Here is a 21,444-nt window from a genome sequence, read left to right as displayed (position 1 = left end):
GTAGCACTCGTACCCACATCCTTCCCACTCAGAGGTAAAAGACTTAACCACAACGTCGAGCCTGATACTTCAATGAATTACTCCATATTGAAAATGCTGCCTTTTGGATGAGACATTAAACCAATGCCCTGTCTGCCTATTCAGGTAAATGCAAAAGATTCCATGGTACTATTGGAAGACCAACAGGGGATGCTCCCAGTTTTCCGGCCAACATTTCAACCAACACACCAAAAAACAGATTATTTGGTCATTTACCTAGCTTTATGTTTGTGGAACCTTGATGTATGCAAATTGTCGTCAACAATAGTGACAGTAATTCAATGGCTTTCAAACACTTATGGGCATCCTGAGGGTGTGAAAGGCACTATATGTGTGAGTTTCTTCTTTCCTTTACACTGTTCCATACTTCTACCTAATGCCTCTGCCCTGCACCTGTCCAACCTCTGTTCTTCAGAAAAAAATTACACTTTGTGCAAAATGTTTTGAGACATGCCACGTACCCTGTCTAACACCTCTAACCTATGCCCTTGCTTAAATTTGCACCCAGCTCTGCTTTGTGCCCTAGACATGCTCCATGCTCTGCACCCTGTCCAATAGCCAATGCTTTTTGCCAATGCCCCAAAGCTGCTCCATGCCCTGCATACTGTATGCCCTTTAAAGCAACTAATGGCCCTGCCTGCACCCTACTCAGAGCCAATAACCCTTGGCCCTTCCTTCCACCATGCATAATACTGAATGCCTCTGCCCAGTCGTCTATGCTCCTATTGTAACCATGTCCAATACTCAAGGTTTTATGTTGCTATCCATCACCCTACATCCTGTCTAATCCTCTTTTGCACTGCCTGATGCTCTATAATTCCTGCACCTGGTTATATACCCCCTTGTGATGCTCCATGCTCTCTAATATGCTTAATATACCCTGTTTATTTTTACATGCCCCCTCATCCCATCCAGCCCCCTAGACCCTTGCAAGTGCCCATTCCAGCTGCCTCTTGTGCTGCAGGCTACCCGACACCTCGCGCTGCCCAATTGCACTGGAGGCGCTCGCGGCTGTCCCCGTGACATGCGCAGTGCGCGGCGGAAGCATTGGGTAAGATGGCGGCAGGGAGGGGAACGATGGTGGCGGCTGGGGCCTGGGTGAGGCTCCCACTGACACTTCTCGTCGCACTACTGTTAGTGCCGGCTGTACATGCCGAGAGGAGTCTGGTCAAAGTCATCACCGACCACAACTGGAGAGAGATCCTGGAGGGCGAGTGGATGGTGGAGTTGTAAGTATCGCGGGCCGGGGAAGCCAGTCACTGCGGCACCCGCACCGTGCGGCTGAACACCGGGGCAGGGGCGCGTTAACACTAATAACCGAGCTCTTCGCAGTGGGCAACTCGTGTGGTTTACTGCAAGTTGTGCGAATAACTTGGTCCTGAGAGGAAGTCAGCGAGACTAAAAATTCAATGCGATGAAACCACATGGATGGAACATGGCAGGGATAATGACAGGACCAGTGACCATCATCCAGAGCATCTGAGCAGGGTCACTGTCAATAATTGTATCACACCAGCGTTTAAACTTACTTTTTGAAAATTGTGATGCTTGTGTGTAAAATATTGACAAGTATTCTGCTGCCCAGAAGCATTTCTGAAGTAAAAGTATTAAAAAAAAATACAACAGGGGAATAAAAACAGAAAATGCTGGAAAAGCTCAGCAAGTGAGGCAGCATCTGTGGAGGAAGAAACAGAGTTAACGTTTCAGGTCGAAGACCTTTCGTCAGAAGTGGAAGTTGTTAAAGATTTAAAGTACAAAGCTAGGGAAAGGTGGAGGGGAGGAAAGAACAAAAGGGAAGGTCTGTGATAGGGTAGAGGGCACGAGTAATTAAATGACAAAAGGAATGATGGTGTAAGGCAAGGAGGGTGGTAGTTAAGAAACTAAAGATCAGTCTAGAGTAGCTGTAAATGGCAACAGCAGATCCATTAACAGCATATGCTGTCCGAAAAAATGGGAGCAGTGGTTATGATCTGAAGTTATTGAAATCATTGAGTCCAGAAGATTGTAAAGTGCCTAAACACAAGATGAGGTGCTGTTCCTCGAGCTTACGTTGAGCTTCATTGGAACAGTGTAAGAGGCCGAGGTCAGAGTGAGAGTGGCATGGGGAATTAAAATGGCAAGCGACCGGCAGGTCAGAGTCACGTTTGCGGACAGAGCGGAGGTGTCCAGCAAAGTGATCATCCAATCTGCGTTTGATCTCCCCAGTGTAGAGGCGACCGTATTGTGGGCAGCGAATACAGTATGCTAAATTGAAAGATGTACAAGTAAACCGCTGTTTCACCTGGAAGGAATGTTTGGGACCCTGGACGGTGGGAAGGGAGGAGGTGAAGGGGCAGATGTTGCACCTCCTGTGCTCGCACGGGAAGGTGCCTTGGGGAGGAGAGCGGGTGTTGGGGATGATGGAAGAGTGGACCAGGGGGGAGCGGTCCCTTCGGAATGCTGGGAGGGGAGGGGATGATGTGTTTGGTGGTGGGATCGCGCTGGAGGTTGTGGAAATGGCGGGGGATGATACGTTGAATGTGGAGGCTGGTGGGACGAAAGGTGAGGACAAGGTTTTTCATGGTTCTGGGAGGGAAGGAAAGTGGTGAGGGCAGAAGTGCGGGAAATAGGACGGGAAATGGTCGAGGGCCGTGTCAACTACAGTGGAGGGAAATCCTCGGTTGAGGAAAAAGAAAGGCATATCGGAAGCACTGGTGTGGAAGGTGGCATCGTCAGAACATTTGCTTCGGAGAAGGAGAAACCGGGAGAAGGGAATAGAGTTCTTAGAGGAAGCGGGGTGGGAGGAAGTGTAATCGAGGTAGCTGTGGGAGTCGGTGGACTTATAATAGATGTTGGCTGAGTGTTTCTGATGATGACTATGTGCATGCATTAATCACAGTGTCTGCTTTAATCTCCAGCTATGCCCCCTGGTGTCCTGCCTGCCAACATCTTCAGTCTGAATGGAATGAGTTTGCAGAGTGGAGCGATGACCTGGGTGTCAATGTTGCCAAAGTAGATGTAACCGAGCAGCCAGGTATTATTAGTTTTTCTACACTAATGACATCTGGGTGCTTAGATCATTTTGTTGTAGGAAATAAAGCATGCCTCCAATCTTGTGTAAAGAACCAACTTGTACATCACAAGTGAGTTAATAAATCGGAAAGACTGATTATTGTTTCTACTCTTGAGAAGAACAAAGTTTTCCATGCAGTACTGCATGGGATATTTCATCTAACCAGTTTTTAGTCATTGTTTCTGAGGGTTGCAAGAACTTCACAGCCTATTGTACCAGCTGTAAGGAACATTATTACTGTTGATGTTCCACATAGAATAGCACAGTACTTCAAATGGTTACAAGTACACTCATCTTTTCTGGTTTCACTTTTCCCATATTTTATTCTTGATGTAGTTGTAATAATCTGTATGGGGAATATTCCTTGGCCCACTTTTGCCTGCTCCCTTTTTACAGCCGCCTCATTTTTTCCTACTCTTGTCATAGCTTTTTATGGCCTTCCCTCCTGGCTCTTTAGCCTTGCTTCTTTATTACCCTTCTACCTTATCTCCCTTATTTCCTCATCCCCTCAACCTCATACATCCCATCCCAAAGGTTTTTACAGCAGCAATGGCTGTTGACCCTGGGCCTGCTCACTGATTTTTGTTAATTTCCCAACACTGATCTGAGAAAATAGCATTTCATTTTGAAAACAGTTATAATACATCTAACTACTTTATAACAGAATGGGAGTTTTCAAAACTAACCTGCTGGCTTTCTAAGCTCAATGATAGTAAACTGGTGAAGATGAGGGAGCAAATCTAGGGTTGACAGGTGAGTACAGTGGTAGTGAGGATAGTTGAATGTCTGAAACAGACGAAGATGAGGGAGCAGGCAGTGGGTGGGTGTGCCGGCACTGAGAATGGGTAGGTTGGGCCCAGTAAATAAAGGCTGCCGAGGAATAAACCACAAGTGCTACTGTGTTTCTGTGTGTGCCCTCACTTCCCCCAAATTGCCTTGGTATTTTATCATTTGTTAATGGTCCAGTTATTTTGTTAGGTAATTTCATATTTAGGAACTCGATTTAATGAACAAGCCTCCAGACTGTTTTGAAATGGTGTAAAAACTGTGTTGGAGAATCGGTGTATTGCACCATACGAGAGAGGGAACTCCACCGCAATCCTCATGGTTCTAGCCGGTCTGGAGCATGTTACCTGCCCTTTTGATCACAGAAAATGTGTAGTTTAGCAAGTCCAGAACCATGGGAAAAGCAGGGGCCATTGGAACCAGGAGGATAATATACAATAAAAAAAATGTAAATAAGAAATTGGTGCTAAAATGTTAAATCTTAAGTCAATCCCTTAAAACTCTTTAACTGCTAAAAATGAATGTTTTATATATTGAGGTACTTGCTACAATAAGGAGCAATAATACATTTTGTATTCTCTTTTGTACTGGGGGCAGGTGGCTTATAGTTTCACAAGCATTGTTTTTGTCAGAAATCTGGTAGAGTCTTATTTTTAAATCTTGTACCAGTCTGCAGTGTTTGAAGTCGGGTATATTTTCTTCAGCTTAGAATGACCAGTTTTGGTGTTGCTAGTCTACAGAATCCAACACAGAACCATAAATGCAGATTGTGTCGCTGTGTTGCTGTTCCTTCATTGATATAAGTCATGTGTTGAAACAAAACCTTCAAAGTTGTCAGTGACTTAATCTGCTGAAAAATAAGAGAAATGCAGTAAGCTTTGCTTCCTTAGGGAAAGTGAATGTTTGTTAAAAGTTGGAGACACGATTTCTGTAGGTGACGTTTAGTAATGTTTTCACAAGTAATTATGCTTCATGTATAAACTTGATATAAAAATCACATAAATAGTTTTGCTGTGATAAGCATCCATGATTTTTTTTTTGAAACAGGTTTGAGTGGTCGTTTCATTATTACAGCTCTTCCCACGATATACCAGTGAGTATATAATCTTTAGTTACAAATGGGTCAGAGGGAAATTGTACTGTACATTTGCTTGTGTATTTTTAACAAACCTTTTTTCAGTACTAATTAGGTTCTTTGTATTTTGATACCCCAAATCTGCAAATACACAAATCTTTAAGCACTTCTTCCCCATACTGGTCCTGCAGAACACGTTTTTGAGGCTTTCACCAAATGGTTCTCATTCTATGCATTAAAAACTACTCCCATAATTGAGTCCACACTCCTTATGAATCGGAATGTGACTTTATATGCATGGTATCTAGTAGTGTAACATTGCCCAGGGGTTGAACAGAAACCCTTGTTACTGCAATACTTTCCTAGTCTAAGGATATCAGACAAATGTGACTTAGAATATAAACTATGAATCAACTTTATTAAAGGTAAAAATTAGCAGAAAATCAATACAGAACATTTAATTTGATTAGAGAATGTTTAACTTGTACCTCCTCTGAGATACAATAATAGCAAAAGATATGACGTTTTGCTAATTCCTTGTAACACTGAACTTGGCCCAGGGTCTGTAACATAAATTTCATGCACGAACTTTCTAACTACTGTGAAGTCTTCAGGTATCCTTCTTTATCTCAATGAATCCTGTACTACTGGCAAAAAAAAAAGGCAAATATATCTCGCTGTCTGGGAAAGGAGCTGTAAACCAACCCCTACACCCAGAGGCAGCCTGTGGGATCTTTCCCAGTCAACACGACTGGATTACCTTATCAAGGAAACCCTTTGGGAATGACTATTAACATTTCAATGATCCAAAGGCACTTGGTGGGCTTTTGTGCAGCCAACTCTGATAGCCTGGCCATGAAGAATGGTGGTAGGCATCTGAAGCAATCAGTCCTGTGACATCCTGCTGTTGGCCTGAAGAGATTAAACAATCAGAGCAGTTGAGATTATTGCTTATCGTCACCTGCTCTAAAAACGCAGAATGACTTAATGACTTATTTCCAACCACAGGAGAGGACTGCAGTAAGCAAAATGAAAATAACTAACTACATCTCCTAAATAGATGGTAAAAATATGTAGATTATCTTATGATTATTTATTATGACTAAACTATCCATCATAGGACTTTCTGAAAATTTACTTAGATAGCTGATCAATATTGTGATCTGATTCATTACCAGTAATTGTTAAATATTTTTAATAATAACATTGTGATAAACACAAATCTGCCCTCAGTGCTATATTATTTCAGGAACATCTTTAATATTATTACAAATGTAAAAACGAAGATTTCACCCTCAGTATCGCCTGCATTACATTATCTGTTTGTATGTTGACAAGTAGATTTAAGTAAAATGTTATGTAATCTTTAATTTTACAATGGTTTTTCCCATATTGAGGACAATGAGTACAATTTAAAGATAATTAGGTAAGTATTTGAGTGATTTAGACTATAACTATTTTAAGTGGCATTTGTAATTTGTATTAGTTTTATAAAGGCATAAAATAATGAAAAAGTCTATTTGCTTAATTGCTCTAGAGTTGCTTTTTTTTTCTTTTTCAGTTGTAAGGATGGAGAGTTTAGAAAATATCCAGGCCCTAGAATGAAGAATGACTTTATTGACTTTATAGATGGAAAGAAATGGGAAGCCATAGATCCAATGTCTTCTTGGTTAAGACCTTCCTCATTTTTGTAAGTTTAAATAATCCAGATTCCAGCACTTAGTTAGAATTCTTTAGCAGTGCTTAAGTTATGTTACTCCTTATTTGTGTAATTTAAATCATAATTTCTTAAAATTGTAAATTAGTTTCCAAAGTAGTAATTTGAGAAATTAACCTCCAATTTATATTGAGGTATTTTATTTTTTCCCCTAGCTGTCAATCATCATCTGGCCATGATGAGGACCATAAACTCCATTGTGATAGTTTTGTGATTCTAATCACGTCCATAAAATTGATTTGATAGGTCTAAGATGTAAATAATTAGCATAACTTCATCATTAAAATTTGACAGTGGATTTAAAATTAAAGTTGATTATTTCAGAAGTGCCTTAGAGTTAATTTAAAATTGTGATATCCCACTAGTAAAGAGCAGAAAATTTATAAAGATTAACTGTTTTGAATGTCAACTTGCTTCTCATTTTTATGGTTACTGCTAGCAGAGCTAATTAATTTACAGGGTTCGGTGTGGATTTTAGCTGTCAAACTGATGTATGAACAGGTCTGTTCATAGTAGTTACAGCACAGGAGGAGGCCATTCGGCCCATTGTGCCCTGTGCTGGCTCTGAAAGAGCTATCTAATTAGTCCCATTCCCCTGCTCTTTCCCATAGCCCTGTACATTTTTTTTCCTTTTGAAAGTTACTATGAATCTGCCTAAACCACCCTTTCAGGCAGTGTATTCCAGACCATTACAACTCGCTGCGTAAAGAAATGTTTCCTCATGTCACCTCTGGTTCTTTTGCCGATCACCTTAAATCTGTGTCCTCTGGTTACTGACCCTTCTGCCACTGGAAACTGTTTCTCCTTATTTACTCAATCAAAACCATTCATGATTTTGAACACCTCTGTCAAATCTCCCCTTAATCTTCTCTGCTCTAAGGAGAACAACCCCAACTTCTTGAGTCTCTCCACATAACTGAAGTCCCTCATCCCTGGAACCATCCTGGTAAACCTCCTCTGCACCCTCTTTAAGGCCTTGATATCCTTCTTAAAGTACTCGTGCTGAGGCCTAACCATTTCTTTTTTATTGGCAATCTATTAAAATAACCTGAGATACATCCAAGTTTTCTTCTGTTCATTTTTAAGGTACGGCTTTTCAATTACATTTCTCTGTGCTTGTTTTGCATTTGTTGGAATGCTTAAAGGCATTCAGTGATGAAGTGAAGTGATGTGCTTTGTTAGGTTATGGAATAATGTCTTGAAAGTACATAGCCATTCGGCCCATCGTGCCTGTGCCGACTCTCTGAAAAAGCTATCCAATTAGTCCCATTCCCCTGCTCTTTCCCCATAGCCATGTAATTTTTTTCCCTTTAAGTATTTATTCATTTCCCTTCTGAAAGTTCTATTGAATTTGCCTCCACCACCCTTTCAGGCAGTGCATTCCAGATCATTACAACTTGCTGTGTAAAAATAATGATTCCTCTTGTTGCCTCTGGTTCTTCTGCCGATCACCTTAAATCTGTGTCCTCTGGTTACCGACCCTTCTGTCACTGGAAAGTTTCCCCTTATTTATTCCATCAAAACCGTTCATGATCTTGAACACTTCTATCAAATCTCCTCTTAACCGTCTCTGCTGTAAGGAGAACAACCTCACCTTCTGCAGTCTCTCCACATAACTGAAGTCCCTTATCCCTGCTACCATTCTAGTAAATCTCTTCTGCACCCTCTCTAAGGCTTTCATAGAATCAGAAAGGTTACAGCACAGAAGGAGGCCATTCGGCCCAACAAGTCCGTGCTGGCTCTATGCAAGAGCAATCCAGCTAGTCCCACTCCCCCACCCTATCATTGTAGCCCTGCAGATTTTTTCCATTCAAGTACTTATCCAGTTCCCTTTTGAAAGCCATGATTGAATCTGCCTCCACCACCTACTCTGGCAGTGCATTCCAGATCCTAACCGCTCGCTGTGTTTAAAAAAAAATTTCCTCATGTCACCTTTGGTTCTTTTGCCAATCACCCTAAATCTATGTCCTCTGGTTCTTGATCCTTCTGCTTTGACATCCTTCTTAAAGTGTGGTGCCCAGAATTGAACATACTACTCCATCTGAGACCTAACGAGTGTATTATAAAGGTTTAGCATAACATCTTTGCTTTTGTACTGTATGCCTCTGTTAATAAAGCCATGGATCCCATGGCTTTTTAACAGCCTTCTCAACTTGTCCTGCCACCTTCAAAGATTTGTGTACATACACTTCTAGGTCTCTCTGTTTTGGGACCCCCATTAAAATTGTACCATTTAGTTTATATTGTGCTTCCTCATTCTTCCAACCAAAATGTATCACTTCACACTTCTCTGCATTAAATTTCATCTGCCATGTGTCTGCCCATTTCACCAGTCTGTCTATGTCCTCCTGAAGTCTGTTACTATCCTCCACGTTGTTTACTACATTTCTGAGTTTTGTGTCATCTGCAAACTTTGAAAGTATACCCCTTGTATACCCAAGTCCAGGTCATTAATATATATCAAAAAGAGCAGTGGTACTAATTCCGACCCCTGGGGGACACCACTGCATACTTTCCTCCAGTCTGAAAGACAACCGTTCACCATTACTCTCTGCTTTCTGTCCCTTAGCCAATTTTGTATCCACGCTGCTACTGTCCCTAAATTTCCATGGGCTTTAATTTTGCTAACAAGTCTATTATGTGGTACTTTATCAAATGCCTTTTGAAAGTCCATATACACGACATCAACCGCATTACCTTTTCTGTTGCTTCATCATAGAACTCAATCAAGTTAGTCAAACACGATTTTCCTTTAACAAATCCATGCTGACTTTAATTTATTAGCCCATACTTTACTTTTCCAAGTGCAAATTAATTTTGCCCCAGATTATTGTCTCTAAAAGTTTCCCCACCACCGACATTAGGCTGACTGGCCTGTAATTGCCGGGTTTATCTCTTTTTTTTGAACAGGGGTTTGGCATTTGCAATTCTCCAGTCCTCTGGCACCACACCCATGTCTAAGGAGGATTGGAAGATTGTGGCCAGAGCCTCTGCAATTTCCACCCTTACTTCCCAAAGTAACCTAGGTTGTATCCCATCCGGACCGGGTGACTTTTCTACTTTGAGTACTGCCCACCTTTTATGTACCTCCTCTTTATCTTAAGTTAAAAGTGGGATTAATATGAGGTTTAGTATGGGTTTTATTTCCCCCTTATGTTTGCGATAGACTCTTCCAAACAATCGGTTGACTATTAGCATATGACATATTGTAGAAGAATCCAGAGAGAACTCATTATGGAAGGGATGGAAAATGGTGCTGACAGTCTTGGGTGAACACCAAGCACAAGACCAGTGGAAAATGTTTGTGGGTACCCCAGTGCAGTATGAAGAAACAATTTGCAGTTCAACGCACTAAAGAGCCTGATTTTTACAATAGAGGACACAAAAGTTAGAATACAATTCTAATGTGGGTAAGCTTCCAGAGACCACAGTATTGGATAAAGTTGGCACTCATCTAGAAATAAATGTACCTTGGGTATCAGAAAGCTTGTGTTAGTGTAAGATGTTCTTCCTTGGTACTGTCTGTCCATCCACAAGTCTGATCTGTAATTAGGTAAGAACATTCATTGTTTAATGAAACTCGGTGAGAGATTGCCTTTGGCCACATGCTGTTCCTTTTGAAAATTGACTTTGATACTTGGAATCTTCAGATATTTTCAGCTGGAATTTGGGAGCCCATAAAAACCACTGAAGTGTTGTGCAGTTTCACACATAGTCATTTGTTAATTGAGAGCATTCTACTGTCATGTAATGCAAGTTAATGTTGCTTAAAATAGGAGTTCTGTTAATGTATAAGAATGTAGAAACTCAAAAACAAACCAACAGTGTGCCCAACTAATTGTCATCTCAGCGTGTTTCATGATCTGATTTGACCTGTAGTGGGGCAGCATTGCTTTTGGTCCAAAAAACATTCCTGCTACTGGAACTTGAATGTCACTCATATCCTTGTTGTAATTCCATTGCAGGATGACTAGCATGTCAGCATTATTCCAGCTGTCCATGTGGATACGTGTAAGTTATTTTAATTTTGATGCTAGCATTAAAGTTGCGATGGTGTAATGTTGTACTGACTCATAGGTGGTACAATTTGGGATATTGATCCTTTGAAGGGCAATGGGTGTTATGGAGGCAATTTTACGAGTGTGTTTAATCAGTGAGCAAGGTCCTGCTGGCAGCGTGGACTTGTAAAACTTCTCTCTGTGTCTTATCTCTAGCTAATGTCAATTAATTAAATTCATAGTTTTAATTGCTGTTAGGTGTCAAAAGAAAATGGAATATTAGATGGCTAGGAATTACTGTTCATATCGTAACTTTTTTAAGTGTTAACATTTTAATTACCTAACCACGGAGAAGAAACTGCTTCTGTAATAATAAAGCAAAGATAGCTAGATATCTGGACAAACACAAAATACTGCGGATGCTGTAGATAACTGTGGAACTGCCTTGTGATCCCCTGTTCCCTGCTTTGCACTGCTTCAACCATGTGAGGGACTAACGGTCCATATGAGAGGTCACATCACATGTAACATCCATCATAGTCTCTAGAGCTACTGAACTGACAAGAATTTTGGACTGTCTTCTCTTGTTTTGAAGCAGTTTATATATAGTGTAAGTCTTTGGTATATAGCTGTGTTTTACTGCTTATGTATTTTATCTGTAAATCTACCAGTTTTATGTGATTTGTAGTCTAGTCCCTTGAGATAAATGCCAACATTCCATTAGCCTTTTTGATTACTTTTTGTACCTATGCACTAGGTTTTAGCATTTTGTGTACATGGGCACTCAAATCTCTTTCCTCCCCCTAGTCTTGCGATTTAGAAAATATTCTGATTTGTCTTTCATGGATCTGAAGCGGATGACCTCACGCTTCCACACATTGAAATCAATCTGCCACAGTTTAGTCCACTCATTTAATCTGTCTATGTTACTTACTGCTCCCATTTACGCAACTTACTATGCCTCCTAACTTGGTGTCATCTGCATACTTGGATATACAACTCTTTTTTAATATATATATATACACAGATACACAGATTCCTGGGGAATAGTACTTGACACATCCTGCCAATCAGAGTATATTCCCTTTATCCCGACTCTACATTCTACCTCCCAACCAATTACTAACCCATGTCACTTTGTGTAAAGATTTCAGTTGAAGGATAGGAAAGAGTAATTGTGTGTACATGGGAGAATAATTTGGTGAATTCCAGATGGTATTTGCCAACGTTGTTCTAGGCTGGCTGCTATGTGGTACCTAAAAACATAATTGGGATGATTGTATTTTCTGTGTGAAAATGCTTGGCGCCTCTTGATGAGATGCCTCTCTTCAGCAGCACAAGCGCGATCAAAATTCAATGGTTTTGGGAATCAAACCCATGTCTCCTACTGCTCTGGTGTGCCACGTTGGTGCCCTGGTGTGTTGTGCCATGATTTTGGGTGCTTTGTTTTTCTTATGCTTGCTGTTTATTCCTGGCAAAACAATATGTGTAGTCTGTATATTGCCAGTATCTGATTTCATTATGTTCTCTGACGGGTTATGGTTGTCATTTTGAATTGCATGAAATATTTATTTTTCAGCATTGTCACAATTACTTCACTGAAGATATCGGCTTACCAGTTTGGGGATCATATAGCATTTTTGCTTTGGCAACACTTTTTTCTGGTCTTGTACTTGGACTGGTAAGTTTTATAAATCTGGCTTTTATAGATTATTCTTTTTACGTCATAGTTCAGGCATTTCTTACACAATGTTTCCAAATTGTTGATGTAAATTATGCCAATGATTGAAATTGTGCAAGTAACTAAATTGCAATTGAAAGACTTAAGGATTACAAATACTATGCTGGGTTTCTGCCTTATTCCTGCTGTTTCACTGACGTCCTCAATACCTAATAATGATCAGTTATCTGCAACATGAATGGTGAAATCAAAAAGTCACATGTACATCAGAAGTAAGTATTTCGACATTCAGGAATGCTATTGTCATGGTGAACTGAACCAAACTGAAACATTGTTTGGTTTTTAGCTAGAATAGAAATTTTCAGTATTTCTGTTATGTCACGTGAACTGCTGCTTACCTCTTTTTTTGGTAATTGTCTGTTCATCTTAAAATCTACTTACTGGCCAAAATTATAAGCAAGTATCGCCCAAAAATCATTTACCTAGTTTTTATATAGTTAATCAAAGTCACTAGTTTTGTGACTCCTATACACCTCAATAGTTTTGAGATGTAAGAGTTTAATAACATCAATTTGTGATCTACTGGTACTACTCATCACCGTGGTATCTCAGCCACTTGATGAATGCCATTGTGTGTGTCAAAGAAAGACATTGAGCTGCTGAGTTGTGCAACTGAGATGAGCATTGCTGGTAAGACCACTTTTTTTTCCAAACTATTATTGATGGATGAAGAATTATAGAGCTAGAAATGTAAAAATAACTGACAAAGAATATTTTTGAGCAGGAGTGCATAATTGTTAGAATTGAGACTAATTGCCAAGTAGTCCTACTCGCTGTGGTTGGTAATCTCATATCTGTAGAAATGTGGTTACTGTCAATGCCTGAGGGATACATTGAAGTGGCACTTAGCTAGTCTATGAATAATTTGAAATCTCTGGCTTTATAACTACATGGGTATCTGCAGTCTTGTAAGATTTATGCTAAACACTTTTTGTATTGGCCAACTTGCACACTCCATTGAACTGGCAAATGTGCATTTAAAGAAAATAGAAAATAGAGGTATATCAGAAAAAAGAATTAAATTTTCAATCAGTATTCAATCCGTTTACTTCACATGGTTATCTCTGATGGCAACTATATAAACTCGACTTGGCGATGCCAGTGTAGTCAGAAGGTTTTTAGTTTAACGCCTCAGACCGTTGGGTGCTGTGTGTGTCACTTAATTCAGGTTTGCCAATTTGGGTCTAACTGTGAATGACTGAAATCTTGGACCACAGACAAGCTAGCAGTGTACCAAGTGTCTTTCCATGACAATGGAAATATGTTGATGCCAATCTGACCTGTTGTATGAACAGAGCATATTTGGCAGCAAACCAGGTTATATAACAGAAGCACATCAACCAACTTGGATGGAAACACTTCAGCAATGCAAATGGGGCGTGAGTTTCAGTTAATGCAATTAATGGTGGAATCACTAGCAGTTACCTTATAATGAAACGGTTAAAAAATATTTGCATCTACTCACATGTTGTATAATGCTATCTTACTTAGGAGAAACTAAAACCCATGGTTAAAAAGTGGTTAACTTTAGGCATAGTTCATCACGTACAAAATTAGAAGGTAATACCTTGTTAGATTGAGATTATTTAAAAAAAAATCTGCATCTTTTTTAGATACTGGTCTTTGTAGCAGACTGTGTGTTGCCATCCCGACAATATAGACATCAACCACACTGTTCTCAAAGTGAGTCCATCTTTTTCTTTTTAAGATACTTCCAGTGGTGTTGTTAATATTTGAAGTAGCTGACTATATAGTGCGCTTCCCAAGTTATTAATATTTGTGTAAATCCACCTAAGGGGAAGAAACTAGTCTTCGAAAACTGATTGCTGTTCACATCTAATTGTTTTATGGGTTCTGAATGGCTCCACTGTAATATCGTTCAAGGTTCCCTAATGCTAACAAATAGATTCAGGCGGCCGAGACTACTATATTTTGCCTACCATTCGAGATCCAAGCCCATTACTTCGATTTCTCGTTTCTCTTGGCCCCTCCCCTTCCTGTCATTCAGTTATGTCACCTTTCATTTCTCCCCCCTTGGGTACTTTGTTCCCTAATCCCTACTCAACCTTTTACTACTCTTCTGCTTTCCTACTCTCCTGCCGTCCCAGGCTTGAATTCGCCCTTGCATAAGTCCACAGACACCTTCTGTGCCTCTCTCAGCATCCTCTGAAGAGCCCATTAAGACACCTTACAAGCGCAACCCCAACTGCACCATCCTCCTCTCTTGCTGATCTTCCCACCGATGTGTTTGCTGAGGGCTAACTCACCTACCTCCTTCCCGTTCCCTTCACTGCACCCACCATTGTCTCCTCTGAGTCTGTCAGTGGATCAACAATCATCGCTTTTCTTTGCAGTTCCCTTCAGACTGTTCATTCCTGAATAAGGCTCGTACCATCCACAGTCTTAGTGTGGATGATTGCACTGATGATATGGCTTTGACTGAAACTTGTTTCATGAGTTATGACACCTTGCCCCTTATTTTAGCCTCCCTGCCTAGCTATACTTTCCACCACTTGCCTGCCTAAACCACCATGGTGGCAGTTTAACCCTTATCAGCAAATCACATGTTGGCCTCTTCCCCCTAATCCTCTGGCACCTTCTCCTCCTTCGAGCACTCCACGTTGTTCCTCTCTTCTCGACCCATCCTGAGTTTCTCACAGAGATATCGTCCCTCCTTTCTTCCCTTAGCCTCTGCACTGAGTGTCTCATGGTCCACTGTAATTTCAATCTCCACCTCAACTCACCTTGGCTTCTCTCCTCTGATTTCACTACCTTCCTGTCCTCCGTAAGCCTCTCCCTTCATTTTTCACTCTCCTAGCTATATTCACGGCCACCCCTCTACATTGCCATCTCACATGGGCTGCCCAATTCTATGGTCTCGGTCATCTCTGAACACTTCCTTGTATCCGCCTATCCCCTGCCAATTCCACTTCCTTCGGCGTAAGCCCCTGGGGAAAAAACTCTTCCTTCAAGTCACTTGCAATTGCACTTTCAAGCTGCCAGCTGTCTAGCCTTTAGCCTTTCATTCACCATGATACTTCTACAGCTGGCGATCTGCTCAACTGCTCACTCGCTTCCACCTTTGATGCCCTTGTCCTGCAGTAAAACATTTATTCTCTACCACCTTGGTATGGCCCTCATCCTCACTCCAAGTATGAGGGGTATAGACTTGAGCATATCTGGTGCACAACTGGTTTATCCATCCATCAGCAGATCTGGCGATGTTGGGCCTTACTCTCCTCTGCCAAAACTGCCCACTACTCAGGGATCATCCTGGAGCAAAGATAATTCCCGGCTTCTTTCCTCCACTACCAACCTTCCTTAAACCCATCTCTCCTGCAGCCCCCACAAATGTGAGGAGGGCAACTTTTTTGTCATTAAGAATGAGGCTATCCGGTAAGTTGCTTCTGTTGCTTTCCGGCTTCCCAAGCCAAATATCCCCCCCCCCCAAAGCTTCCTTCTACCTTGGCTCCGATCCTGCATCTTTCTCTCCTATCTCCCCTCATGATCTCTCCGAGCATGTCGATGAGACCCACCTCCTCCTACCTTGACCCTATTCCCACTAAACTACTCACCATCCAGCTTTCCTTCCTGGCCCCGATGCTAGCTGATGGTTCCCTCTCCTCAGGTACTGTCTCTGCCTTTCAAAGCCACCGTCCTACCCCCCCGCCCTGAAAACACCCACCCTCTGTTGAAAAAGCCCCAGTTGTTCAAGTCTTTCTTTGTATTTAGCTCATAGAAGTGTCAGACTTTACATTGCCAATCAAACAAGTCTTTTTGTTGAGCAATTACTGGGAGAGGTGTCTAGATAGAGAGTGCGGCGATCAAATTACTCCTCTTAAAAACAAACTCGTGGGAGGGAATGAAACTTGCCTAGAAACAGATACAGGATAGATCATGTAGCTTGCAAAGTGTACATCTCGCCCCCTGCAGTAACAAAATATCCTGTCAAGGTGAGGAGTAGTGTGAGGTGTGGGTGTTGCTTCCTTCATTGTAATAAAGAATATGCCATCTTAAAGAAAATGCTGTGATTTGTGTTGTACAAAAATTTGAATGATTTAAAAAAAAGACCGTCGGGATCGATTTTCGAAATGAATCAAAGCCAGTCATAGCACTATGTAGCAGACAAATTGTGCAGAGGTCCTCTTGGTTCATGTCACAGGACTCTGCCACTTCAGTGTATATCTGTACCTATGAGGGAACGTCCTTAAAGTACAATTTTTGTAAGTACAAGATTTCTAAAAATGTATGTGGTACACATGTGGGTTACTTACCCCTGATCTGTATCTCATACGTTTTTGGAAGATACCTGTACTTACTACCATCTTGATGATGGTTAGTGCAAATTCATGTCCTTATCTTAATACTTGCCTAGTCAATTGATACTGAACTCCCCTGGAAACTCAGGAATTTACAAGCTTGAGAGCAAAATCACTTCTCCCGAGGGTGAAGCAGGCCCAATGTTGTTAGGCTGATGAAGCAAAGGGGGCATTTTCTGTCACCAGTTTATTGAAGGTACGTCGATGGGGTGCCCAGACATAGGAACACCCCAAGAGCCTGGCTGCTAGGTTAATACAGGCCTGTAGATGAGTGACCTTTTATTTTTAACTTGAACATTGATTTTTGGCCTTGGAACCCTTTTCCAACAACAGCCAGAAGGCACTGAGGCTGACAGACAGGCCAGTTCTTTTTCCTGCCCTGTTTACCATTACACTGAATGATATACACTGAAGTGGCAGAGTCCTGTGACGGGAACCAAAGGCCTTGCCAGTGGTTGCGCTGGAGCAGGGAATTTGGACCCAAAATGTGCTAGGAAACAGTTTTGTAAAGTTTATATGTTTGTGGACTAATGCCAATTGGCTCTGTGTTTTGAGTCTTTTAAACATCCTCTGTGGCAAACAGGTTCTGTGGAAAGAGTGGTAACTGTTGGTGTCCTAGTAGTAGAGGCTGTATGTAGATAGAAAAGTTCTATGCTCTGTGAAAACAATCATACCCTGGATGCCATCAAAGACCTTTCTTTTAGCAGCAAGTGGCTTTGAGGCCAAAATAGCCTTTCCCAGGAGTAGCCTGTCAGTACTGTTGAAGGGGAATGAGAATGTCAGATTCATGATATCTAAATAATTCACTTCTAAACTCTTATAGTAAAAAATGCAGTGTATTGTACCGAATTCACATAATCCACAATGTCATACAAGGAGATAAATGTATTCCCACAGTTGTCTGTTGCATCTTGTTACCGTGTTTTTTAACTGCTGATGAGAGTTCTGAGATCAGATGTTTGTGTAGCCCTCTTTCCCCTTATGTGACCGTGAGTGGTGGGCTTTGGTAATTGGAGAGTGAATGGGGGGGAAAGCAGCAGTTTGAAAAGTGATTGTTTCTAGATGAACAGCTGTTTTTCTAATATTGGCACAGTTGTCATTTGAACTGTTGAAGTATTATAGAGATGACCTTTGGGCCAACTGGTCTTTTCTCTTGACTTTTCCTTATAGTATTCTTTGCGTATACCATGCAAGAAGCTGGGAACAAAATAGGATACAAGACTTTTCAGGAACCGGACAGGCTAATTGGCCCTTTTTTATACATTAATCTACCTGCTCACAATATCCCATTTATATGGCATTCTCTAATAACATACACAATGATTCTATTACTATTTTGCAAGTTTTAATCCTTCTAAAATTCGAAGAGTATGTGATTGGTGTTTCCTGTAGCTGTGTTTTGGGTGACCTGACAATAAGTGATCCTAAATACAGTATTTTTAAACAGCAAGGAACTTATACGTAAGATTTCAAATAAATAAGTTATTGTAATCATTGACGTTCACCTGATGTGAGCAAGAATGTAATTTTTACTGTTTTAAGAAACAGTAAATCCACTGCATCAAATCTATGGTTGTGCTGTAATGTTGTCAAGTATAACATCTGTTATCCCTTAATACCATTAAATTATTTTTTGATTTCTTGAAAGTTGAGTGAAAATGTTACAAATTTGTTTTCTTTTTGGAAGAAAAAATGCCAATAACCAAGCTATTGAAGCCAAAGGATGGGCAGTTAGAAGATGAGGATGATGAGAATGAAGATGATCTGTGCTCACAAGCAAATAAGAGCAATAATAAAACATTCAACACGGGTCTGCTGAAGGACGGTGGTGATCATTTATTGGACAGCCTGAGAAAACGTACTGTGGAGTACAACAGCAGAGCTGATGACTCCTGATTCTAACAACAGACTAAAACAGAAAGGTGACTGAAGCTTTGGTGCTTCTGTAAGGCATTGAACTGTTTGGTTATGCAGTGGATTTATGAGCCAAGGCAACTGTACATTAAAGTGTGAGATCAGCAGTGGTGGATAGCAGTGTTGCACTAAGCTTGCTTTTGTTTCTGCAGGCTTTGTTGCAAAGTTGAGAAGCTGGTGATATTGAACCTTGCATGCTCCTTTAAGCCTTCCACACTTCCTGGTTGTATAGTCAATATGTTATTGAGTCCTTTGTACTATTTTGGTGGAAGACTTGAAGTGTAGCAGTTACAAAATTACTGTGATGGCAGTATCCTTGACCTAAGCATAAAAATTCAAATCTTCCAAACTACTTGCAAAAGGTATTTGCTTTTCAAAACATCAGCTTAAAAATGACCTGTTGACTAATTATACCTGTTCATAAAGCAGCTAATTTCTGCAGTACTACAGAAAACACCTGTATGGTATGCTCCAGAACAATGCTACATTTTTGGCTGCTAACTTTGTTCCCCTTTATTTCCATAGGAAAACTAGAGCTTATTTTGTTAAATTCAAAGTGGTTATTGATCACATTTAGAATTTCAGCTTATTAGCCAATACTGGGATCCAAAATTCTATAACCTTGCACTTCAAATGGGTCAAAACATTTTGTCTTTCCACCTGCCCTACATTCATTTTAATTTTTTATCCAAGGTTCAAAGTTCCTGTTCATCTGTACTCAACTGTATCAGAATTCCTTTCTCTTAAACCTTTAAGCACTCCATTATTCAAGTCCTTGCCATAATGTGAACACTTGGTCAAGATATCAAACTAAACTATTCATTTATGAGCATACAAACATATGAAATTGATGGGCAGGAAAAGACCAGCTGGTCCATCGAGCCATTTAATCGTAAAAGTATAACTTTTCTTAGAAATTGAGTGAAAATAATCATTGCTGGCATAAATTTCAATACATCCTTCCTGCGTTTTCTCCTTTTATAGCGGGTTATGAGGGACAGGAGTTTTTCCACTTGGTCTAATTTTTAAAAAGTTTACAATATGAATAGCATACCTGATGGCTCAATTAGTAAATGGCCTATATTGTGCAGCATTGAGCTGCATAGATCAGGAAGGTCCTTGGTCTTTAGTGAGTGAGCTGATCTGTGCGGGGGGTCGTGATGGCAGTGGGCTCTATAATTAGTTTGAATATCCCTCGGTTAAGGAGGAGAAAAATCAGCCAGGCTTCCTCATGATTACTACCCAGTGATTCCTGTATGTCTGGAAAGGTTTGGGTTTGACTGTAATGGCCCTCACCGTCAAGTAACTCATTAACACTCAGTGTTCAGGCTTAGATATAAATTATGGCCACAAGTAAGGTATTGGAAGAATGCTGGAGCCAGTAGAAATGTACTGAGCATGTCACTGAGGGGCACAATGGGAGAACCTTTTGATCAGGTAAAAGGTGCTGCCTTTTAATCCACTGTTTCATAAATGGGATGGGATGTATAAAGACCAAAAGTTTCAGGTAAGCTAGCACTCCCACTCCACTATACAAATAGTACCTCAAATATGTTTAGCCTCTCACTCAGGCACTCATCAGTGCTTTAAAAAAATTTACAATTTGAAGAGGGCATATGTTTTCATTTAAGGACTTGAGATTTATTTTGTATTGGGAAAAGTACCAAACAGTTTACAGTGTTTATTTGTGTACAGAAATATTTTCAATGTGCATAGAATCAGCTCTTGAAATGTTCGATTTTTGTGTAGAATTGGTGCAAAATATTGTGACCTTTTATATTTTTGGTTTAGATTTAAGACTCTTAACATCACCATAAAAATCTTGTGTACTGGTCAGAGCTGCTGCTTTATGCTAAGCGGTGAAATCTGTTGCTTAAATCACACTCCCAGGTATGTAGACAATGAACACCTGCAAAAGAGTGTGATCCATACACTAGATTTTACAAGTTTTGTTTGCTATGATATGCCTGTTTTTTTATAGCCACATCAGTTATATTTAGCTGACAGAAGCATGTATGAGCCTTTTGAACTAATCTTTGGACATACTAGAATAACAGACTAATTGTAATGCCCATTAATTATTTACAACTTTGAGAGCATATCTGCATACAGGTACTAGGCTTCTCAAATAGATTTTTTTTCTTTTTGAGGGGGGAGCTTCTGTTTAGAAAAGGAATTATAAAAAAAACTGATGGAAAAGATTCTGTGAATAGTTTTGTTCCAGCAAGATGGCTGTACATTTGCAGGAGGTGCCTAACACAATGGATTATGTTGGGCTAACTCATCTTTTTCCTAAACTATCTGTGCTGAGATTGTAAGGACTTTTTTTGTCACTAATTCATATAAAGCTATTTCTTCCAATTATGTTTTGTTTTTCTCCTTCCTCCTTTTAAGTCTGATTGTCAAAGATTGTAAAAATATAAACACTTTTAAAATTATTTTGCATTTAATTACTGTAAACAAGTTGTAGTGCACCATTGGGCTAGTAAATCTACTGGCTCAAAGTGGATCTTTATAGAGTATTAATGATATGTAATGGATGGCTAACACCCTAGGCTGAGTGACAAGGTGTGAATATAATGACATCCACATCTATCTGGATAGATTCACAATAGTGAAGTAAGTTCATGAATCCAGTCTTTATACTTGGCTTGGAAAGATTAACTTTCTGAAAACCAGTGTTCTTTTTAAAAAAAAATATATAAAAATCAGTGGGTATCATTTCAAAATGCATTGAAAACCCCTATGTCAGACTCAGGGGAAAACCCATTCTAAATGTGTTGACATTTGGATGGAGTGTCAG

The 21,444-nt window shown here is 40.3% G+C and overlaps 1 protein-coding gene across 1 annotated transcript; it reads left to right on the top strand.

Annotated features, from left to right (window-relative positions):
• The first annotated feature begins 1,034 nt into the window (after positions 1 to 1,034).
• On the top strand, positions 1,035 to 21,005 carry tmx1 (thioredoxin-related transmembrane protein 1). The gene is made up of 8 exons (XM_067991636.1): positions 1,035 to 1,268; positions 2,937 to 3,052; positions 4,925 to 4,970; positions 6,514 to 6,642; positions 10,635 to 10,680; positions 12,247 to 12,348; positions 14,022 to 14,091; positions 18,415 to 21,005. The coding sequence occupies exons 1-8, from the start codon at positions 1,096 to 1,098 to the stop codon at positions 18,621 to 18,623; spliced, it is 891 nt and encodes a 296-aa protein (XP_067847737.1). The 5' UTR covers positions 1,035 to 1,095; the 3' UTR covers positions 18,624 to 21,005.
• Positions 21,006 to 21,444: the final 439 nt, after the last annotated feature.

Source organism: Heptranchias perlo, chromosome 10, assembly GCF_035084215.1.
Source record: "Heptranchias perlo isolate sHepPer1 chromosome 10, sHepPer1.hap1, whole genome shotgun sequence".
Lineage (NCBI taxonomy): Eukaryota > Metazoa > Chordata > Chondrichthyes > Hexanchiformes > Hexanchidae > Heptranchias > Heptranchias perlo.
The sequence above is the reverse complement of the archived record's forward strand: the minus strand, read 5'-3'. Positions and strand labels throughout refer to the sequence as shown.

Excerpts from the sequence above, each read along its gene's own strand:
- tmx1 (XM_067991636.1), top strand. The coding sequence starts at position 1,096 with ATGGCGGCAGGGAGGGGAACGATGGTGGCGGCTGGGGCCTGGGTGAGG. Across the intron at positions 10,681-12,246 it reads AGCTGTCCATGTGGATACGT|CATTGTCACAATTACTTCAC; the intron begins GTAAGTTATTTT and ends TTTATTTTTCAG. Across the intron at positions 14,092-18,414 it reads TCAACCACACTGTTCTCAAA|AAAAAATGCCAATAACCAAG; the intron begins GTGAGTCCATCT and ends TCTTTTTGGAAG.